This window comes from Micromesistius poutassou (assembly GCF_964030765.1).
Source record: "Micromesistius poutassou genome assembly, contig: SCAFFOLD_5789, whole genome shotgun sequence".
Classification (NCBI taxonomy): domain Eukaryota; kingdom Metazoa; phylum Chordata; class Actinopteri; order Gadiformes; family Gadidae; genus Micromesistius; species Micromesistius poutassou.
In genome coordinates, this window is record NW_028179805.1 from 1257 (window position 1) to 9926 (window position 8670).

General features: G+C 51.3%; 1 protein-coding gene across 1 annotated transcript; it reads right to left on the reverse strand.

The window, feature by feature from the left end:
- Positions 1–1432: 1432 nt before the first annotated feature.
- On the reverse strand, positions 1433–8104 carry LOC311371469 (tribbles homolog 2-like; the record flags this gene model as incomplete). The annotated part of the gene is given in 4 exon segments (XM_084489517.1): positions 1433–1517; positions 1519–1929; positions 4534–4826; positions 6520–8104. Coding segments are annotated over 4 exon segments (1059 nt in total). The 5' UTR covers positions 6790–8104.
- Positions 8105–8670: the final 566 nt, after the last annotated feature.

Genomic DNA, 8670 nt, shown 5'->3' on the forward strand with positions numbered 1-8670 from the left:
GCAATGTATCTTTAAATATATATTTATATTTATATATAGTTGTTTAAATAAATGTTAAGTTCTTCCTTTCTACAAATGAAGTATGAATTTAAATAAGAGGAAGCTAGTATTTTTTTTTTTTGTCTTTTCGGGAGGTGGACTCGACCCTTCGAACCAATCGTCGCCCATCGAGTGCGTGATAACATATTTTGGGGGCGTTACCATGGGAACGGCTGCAAATGAAGGCCTAGTGGAGAGTAGGAGGACAAAGCAGCAGTGACGATGCTATGAACATAGAATAGCTTAGAAAACAACAAAGGTGGGGAAACCAACTGAAAAACAACAAACTAAATGGTGGTGGGGGGGACACGTAAAATAGACCACCACAACAAGGCGGTAACTGGGCTGGAGGAGGAAATTGAAAACAAAAAGCCTGAATACTGCGAGTACATGTTTGATGGAACTTCTGACAGAAAAACAAAAACAGAGCAGCAAAAAAAACAGATGAGAATTTATACTTAAAAAAAAAAAAGGACAAAAAGCTTATAGATGAGGTCACCCTAAGATAAGGACGGCCGCGCGAGGCGGTCGCGCCATTCTTGCCTTCTTAGAAACAACTGTGCTGCGGTTTACATCCAAATCCACCCGCTGCCTTGCAGTGACGAACCAACACTATTATCATGCTACGAGGTGCGCGCGTGGAAAAAAATAAAAAAAAAAAAACCTAAAATGATATTGTGAAGGAGTGGTGTTGCGGTTGACTTGCAGTCAGTTAACTTAAAAAAAAAAAAAACACAAAAAGGGGAAAAATAAACGCTCCTCTGGTTCTGGTTCTGGTCCTCGGTCCTCTCGTTCCTTCCGCGCCGTGGCGTAGTGTCAGCTGAGGAACTTTAAGGGGCACCGCCCAAAAACCAGGACGGAGCAGTCTATAGAGCCATGTTGCTACATCGTTTGCGTGGTTGCATTTCTGGTGAAAGGGGGGGGGGGGGGGCAAATTGGGGGGGGGGGGGTGATTGGGGAGAGGGGGGGTGGTTGGGTGTCGAAGGGTGAGGGGTTTTGCGGCTGCAGGTGACAAGATGACAAAACGTGTCAGACGCCATCTGTCTGCACCGGGGAAGGCAGGCTCAAAGAAATGATGGAAAAAAAAGAAACATGATTGAAACACCTTTTTTTTTTCATCTATATATAGATATACATCCATATATAGATATACATATCTATGTATATATATTGTGAGTGACAAAAAATGTCCACCTGCTAATCTACACCAACCACTGTTGCGGTGCAGCGACCAAACGGGGGCCGTTATTGTTGTGGTTTGAGTTGTCCCTTCTTTCTTTCTTTCTTTCTTTCGTTGTTGTTATTGTTGTGCTTGGGCTGTTCTTTAAGAGGGGAGGGATATCTTCTCCTCCTCTCCCCTACCCCCCCCTCCACCCCTCTCGCTCCGGGACACTCAGCTGAAGAACGTCTCCAGCTCCTCCTCCATGGTCACCTCGGGCACCAGCTGCTCCTGGTCGCGCTCCGCCGCGCCGTGGGGGGCCGCCGGTGCCGGCGCCGCCGCCGCTCCCGGGCAGCCCCGACGCCGCCGCGAACCACGGGTGCTCCAGGATCTCGCGGGAGGTGAGCCGCTCGCGGGGTCCCGCCGCAGCACCCGAGCGGATCAGGCACTTGGCCTTGGGCGTGAGCGTGTCGGGCACGCTGAAGTGGCCCCGGCGGATCTTGCTGAAGAGCGAGCCGGGCTCCACGTCGTGGAAGGGGTAGCGGCCCACCAGGATGGTGTACAGCATGACGCCCAGGCTCCACACGTCTGCCGCCTTGCCCGAGTAGCTGCCGCTGGCGTTGAGGATCTCCGGGCTGACGTAGGCGGGGCAGCCGTGCTTGTCCGACAGCGAGTCGTCGTGGCCCGCCAGGATGTACGTGTCCTCCAGGCTCTCCAGCTTCACGAGGCTCCTGGAGGGACACGGGCGTAAAAGAAAAGCCATTCAAACACAAAGAACAGCGTGGAAATCCGCTGGCGGTCATTACAGTGACACCGCGATGCAGGGCAATACAGCGCAATACAGCAGCGGCACGCAGCGCCAACGCAGCGTTTCATGGCCATTGCTACAATTACCGTCACTTTCACAACAGAGCATCTTCGCACACACACACCTCCTCGGTGTCGTGGATGTAGGAGATCCGACTAAGTGCCGAAAAGGGGCTTAAGTGGAACAATTTATCGGGAGCGTTATCTCCAGTGCTCCACATTCCACCCCCCCCCCCCCATTGGCCGTCTGAGGAAACGGGGGCACGTCACGCTGGTGCGCCTCACAGCTTTGACAGTCTCCTCCACTCGTGTACGTATTAGAAATGTTAAACTGCACAGCCGGTCGCCGACGAGTCCCTGTGAACAGGCTTTGAGGAAGGATCAGCGTTGTTGGCATCCGCCACCAAACTGTGTCCTCGCGTGAACCGCGTTTCAATCAGACGCGCAGGGGTTCAAAATTGAGCCCCTGCATGAATGAAAGAAGTCGCTTAGAAAGCAACAACAAAAAAAAAAAACTCGACTTCATTTGTGCGAGCTTCACAGGTGGACACACCCCCGGTGATCTAAAGCGGTGGCACATGGCGGTCGGTGACTGACTAAACACTCGGTTTGACACCCGGGCAAACCGCACTTGAGACGGGAGGGTGCGAGGCAGACTGCGTGAGTGCAGGCGTCTGTGGGGAAGAGAGACTATAAATAAAATGGAGAGGGAGTACTGTAGCCAGAGTCTTTTTTTTTTCTTCTCTCTCTCCGGAAGCCTACCGCGTGCTCGCAATGTGAATGAGGACACACACACACACACACACACACACACACACACACACACACACACACACACACACACACACTTCAACTTCAATTATTTTGTCACTGTGGAACGTGTGCATGTGATGACATGCAAGCCTATTCAGTGGCTTGGCAACACACTGCTGTTTGTGGTCGCCTGCTTTTGTTTGGGGTTAGGGAGGGTATATAGGTTTCCATTATCCTGATGCACTGTATAGAGTTACAGCCGTCACCCATGTAGGAAAATTCCACCCGCTTCAAGTCTGGCGCACTACAGTCACTTTGGTTGGCGAAGGAGACGCAGGGACAAGTGCACAAGAACGGGGCGACTCGAATGCATTTGTGTGTCGAGTCTCGGCCCAAGAAGTTAACACGTTTCGGAAAGACGGTGACAATTTTATTGCAGAAAGCCAGCCGGGGGTGGGGGGGGGGGGGGGGGGGTGACGAAATAAACACGATGCCCTTTCACAGGATGGGTGACGAGGTCCCATCTTTTATTTCTCTGTGCGCGCGGCACACGGGGTCGCGGCTGTGGTGGAGAGTCCTAAAATAGCTGGAGGGGTTTCGCCGCCCCGGGGGGACTGGATCAGGGGGCAGACGCCCGCCAGGCCTTTTACAGGCCGGCTTTGCGCCGCTATTGAATTCCACCGGCGGCTGACCCTTGACCCCACCCTCCGTCACAGCACACGTTACACAGCGCGACATCTGCAGGGTGACATTAACAGCTAGGGACGGGGGGGGTTGGGTTTGAGGGAAGATTGAGCCATCCGAATAATATTCAACCTTCAACCCCCCAGGATTAGGACAATAACGACAATAAGAATCCTTGACGGGTGAGAAGGACACGCTCTGGCTGCCGTCAGCGCTGGCGAAACATTAAATCATTTACAAAGACGCCGTCGGGGTGTCAGTCCCCCGGCCTGGCAGCCAGGGGTCCCGGGGAACGGTGTGGAATACATTGAGCGGCTCCGCTTCCCGTTTCCACTGGCCCGAGCCAGGGAACGATGCCACACGTTCGGGTGACTGGGACGCCGCCAGCAGGCGGCCAGAGGGCGAGCGAGCGGTCAGCTGTACGACGTCTGGTACGGTCACACTCCGGGTAGGGGTGGGGGGGGGTAAATAGCACCATAAAAGGTCCCCTGTGACGATACATTATGCATCGCCTTTCGAGGGCTCCCTCTGCCACAGCCTTTGGGAGCAGGGGGGGCATACCACAGGGTGCTATGAGCACACCGGTTGCTGTGGAAACAAGGGGAAGGAAAAAAAAAATCCCATAGACGCAACTCCCATAAGCTGCCACCAGGTGGCAGCATGCCCACGTGTCGCCAACGCGATTTCCAAAGCTACTCTAGCTTATCGGCAGGAGGAAGCTTAATTGAACATCTGTCTTGCAAAAAAAAAGTCAGGCTTCTACTTTGTCCGGGGCTTATCGGGTTAAAGGGAGGCCCCCCCCCCAATCCATCCATCCATCCTATGACGGATGCCTGACATTCAACTCCTGACATGACCCAGCTTCTACATCCATTTGTTCTACCGATCCTGCACTCATCCAACATGACACAACCGCTGGAAAATCAGAAGGGAACCTCATCCAGCACTTGATAAGATTTTGTTTTGGCATTATAGAGTGAGACAGAGAGGAAGGTATGGGAGATAGAAGGGGGGGGGACACGCGGCAAATGACAGGACTGCGCAAGAAAATGAAAGCCACAAGCTACACCGCGGCGGCGGGGGCCTCTCACCTGTCCTCGTTCTTGAACACAAACTTCCTCAGCTTGAGGTCGCGCAGCACCAGGCCGTTGTCGTGGCAATGCGCCACGGCCGAGGCGATCTGGTGGAAGAGGCGCGCCGCCTCGTCCTCGCGCAGCTTCTTGCACGTGCGCACGAACGAGTGCATGTCGCCATGGCTACGCTCGAAGAACACGTAGGCCCGGGTCTCCCCCAGCAGGATCTCCAGGATCTGGTTGATGTGCGGGTGCTGGCCCAGGGCGAAGTAGGCCGCCAGGGACTCCTGGTAGCGGCCGATCTCAAACACCTGGGGGGGAGGAGGAGGGGGGGGTGGGGAGGAGGGGGGAGGGAGGGAGACAGAGGCGTGGCCTGTTTAGAGGGTCGTCGCGTCAGGAGCCCTGTGAAGCCGTCTATAGGCCGTTCGAACCGTGGCCTGTGAACGTTTAAAGGGGCCCTATTTGGTCATACATAGGACACTAGGGATGGTCACACTGTTAAGAAATGGGTAATGACGGGATAATGATACTAGCATAGAGGCCCCTTTAAAACAAACAAAAAAAAAAGGTTCCAAAAAAACGCAGGGCCTTGTTTCAGAATGTGAACCCACCCAAATAATGGCTTTGTTGCACGCCACAGCTCCCACCCTGCCCTACTAAACCCCTGTTCGCTGGAGGCCGGAGTGGCGAGGCTCACCGCAGCCCTGGGCGATAGTTAGCAGCAGCAGCAGCGAGCTGGTGAAGGGAAAGGCACATCGGCCAGGGATCGCGCCAGGTGTCTTGTTCCGTTTCTATAGTAACCCAGCCCGTGGGCTTTCTGCACAGCGTGTGCAGGTGAGAAAGAGGGGCCCCCTCCCTCAGCCCCTTGGTCAATACCAGCACTTTCCACCACACTCAAAGGTCTCAAAGTTATGACCCAGGGCTTCCAGCTTGGTAGTAGCCATCAATCCTGTGTGCAGAAAATTGATCTTTGTGGGCTGCTTTGAGGCTGGACATACAATGAAACTGTGTTCCAAGTCGCAAATGGTCCTGGACTGGAGGCTCTGTCAAAAGCCACAAATTCATTATCGCCATGGTGACAATTTACCTCAGGAAAGAGGGATGGGGGGGGGGGGACTTCCACGGGTCCAGCAGTGCATTATAACGATCATTTAGACTCCTCGAGACTCTTTAGCCAGCTTTAGGGCTCCAATGTTGAATGCACTCCTGGGGATATTATGCACTTTTAATTGCAAATTCGCTGAAGTCAATAAAGGCTGCCCGTGGTGATGAAAAAAAAGGCCATGTCCTCATTCCTGGGGGAGCGGAGCTCTAATTCCTAATGCTAAATGGTCGACGCCACAGCCAACCCTGGCGCAGTTGCTTAACCTGTTAGTGTAAATTATTGTCACGGACATTTGCGTGTGTCCATACACCGTACCCGTAGTTTATAAGACGCCTATGTGCATTCATGGGCAAAAAAAAAAGAAAGAAAAGAAAAGGGTTTCCAAGGGACAAATAATCCCATTACATTTTGCACAATGGTTAACAATGGTGCGTGTACAGGGCAGGACTTTGAAATGAATGTGTGCGTGGTTACTCGCTCCTTTGTCAATGTTACATCATGCAACTCACTCCACACGGCTTTGGAGACACGCGTCGGGCTTCACATTCACTTTTTTCACTTAGGTAGCTCGTGCTTCTCCTTTTAGCATTGCAGGTGTGTGTGTGTGTGTGTGTGTGTGTGTGTGTGTGTGTGTGTGTGTGTGTGTGTGTGTGTGTAGTCCCGTTTCAAAAGTCGATCTATTCTTATTCTTGTTGAGGTCTGTCATTTAATGTTAGGGGGAGGGGGGCTCATTTTGGGGCATGTTGCAACACAAAGAAAGAGAAATGGGAAAGGTCAACTCAACAAACATTAACGGGTTTGGCTTGCATTTCTCTGCACATAACGACAATAACCGGCATCGGCACCAACTAGTGCAGTAACGTTAGACTTTTTTATGCAACATTTGCACGATCACTCACCTTGCAGACGAGCTCTTCCCCGCTGTGCAGGTGGGCGGCTCTAAAAACGTGGTCTCCCTCCAGCGGCTCGAGCAGGAGGTAGTCCCCGATACGGGAGATACAGTGCGAGGAGTCCGGGGTCTCGGGCGGGCTGGGAGAGCCGAGGTTGGGACTGAAACTCTGGCTCGATTCTGTAGTCCGCAGGCAAGACAACTCTTCAAAATCGTGCGATTTGTGCCGTGATCTCCCATAACGTGAAATGTTAATGGGATTTGACCTCTGTATGTTCATTAGGAATGATGTAATAACTCCACAAAACCCCGGGGCCTTCCTCCTCGTCGTCCTATTGCTACTTTGGTTTCCGTGTGAATCAGTGCAACGGTGGGGCTATTGCAATGATGTAATACTTTCGAGAAAAGGTTTTTTGAATCAAATATAAAAAATGTATACCCCGATTCAAATGTATGCTGTTGCTTGCTACTTATTGAGGTAAATTCGGGCAATCATGCATGATCGAGTAAACGGGGCTGATCTCCACACACTACCGAAAGGCTTCAGTTAAATATATATATTTATTTGATTTTTTACAAAGTTAAGCTACTATTTGGCCACTGTTGCGTTATGATCAACAGACATAGCCTGGGTATAAAAATCATTTTTAAGTTTTCCCAACTGCAAACCGTAGAACATATAGTCAATAGATGTTGCAGGAATTGGCAGTAAAAAGAGGAAAAAAAACTGCAACAAAGGCAACGTATCCAACGTCGGCTTTGCAATGAATGAAGATGGGACTAAACGAGCCTCCAACCTATTTTCTGTAGCTTATATTGCCGGTTCAACGTATGGCACGTTGCATTGAAGAAAAAAAACACATACACACAACTTGCAGGCACAAATCAGGAAAACCCTGCGATCGAGTCGTGTTGCAGACGACTGACTTCAGCTACCAAAGGAAGCCTTGCAACCAAAAAAAAAAAAAAAATCAACGCTTGATTTGCAAGCAGGTGCAGGTGCTAATCGAGTTAGCTTTTCTCGCTAACTACAAGCAGGTCAGTGTTACGGCCTTGTCCCCCCCCCCCAGATAACATCCATACACGGGCGATTGTCATCTACCAAAATATGGAGGAAGAAAAAAAAAAACGTCCGGAACCGCGGAGTCTTTGTGCTGTGGCTGGGGGGAGCGGTGTCGTGCCTTTTCTCTCTTTATTGTCCTCCGCGACGAATTCCTTCTAATCCAACGCGAATGGGATTTTGGTTCTTTTTTAGCTGCTGAAGAGGTGGAAGGGACGGCCGGCCGACTTTCCCAGGCCCTATCCCTTGATTCAGCAACACATCCTCTCCCGTGGTGCTGCTGTTGTAACTTACGTGGCTGGGGGGAAATCTAGTCCATTCAGTGCGGAGGTCAGCCGAGCAACACACACACAGCCGCTCAGTGTAGCCGACTACTTGGTTGGTGGCGGTGGAGGGGTTTCCACACACACGCACACGAAGCATCGAGCAACCCCACCCCCCTGACGTAGTTCACAAGGCACGTTCCCATTGGCTTTCAACCTGACAAATGATATGCAGTCATGTGACGACCATGTAGTGTGGCTACACCCCCCACCCTCCGCGTGCATCTAAATGTATCCCATGCTGGTAAATTAGATGGGAAGAAGGGGGGATGGGAGTGTGTGCGAGTGTAGCTACTGTACAGCAGTGTGTTACAAATGTGTTTCCTTCTGAAATGTCATTCATGGGGACGGCGAGGGAAATTTCTTTGCAGGGTTTGCCACCAGGGAGCCGACGTTCAGAACGGCGGTGCAACATTTGAGTCGTTTTTTTGCATGTCTTTATTAACGATTGTTTTCGTCGTCGTCGTATATGTAGATTTGTCTCTTCATTCTTTTTTTTCTTTTTTTTAAACGAAACCTACTTGATTGTTTTTCTGTCCATTGTTTCTTGCAATAGCAGGGGTGTGAGAACAGCATTGTGAAATTCCATGTTGGAATCTGGGGCGGTTGGAGGAATGCTTGCAGCTGGACCCGGGACACTGAGAGACGTGTTCGTTTTTAACCTTTCTTTATTAGCTTGAAGGCTGAAGCAATGCACCCACTTGCAAACGAACGTGCACACACACACACACACACACACACACACACACACACACACACACACACACACACACACACA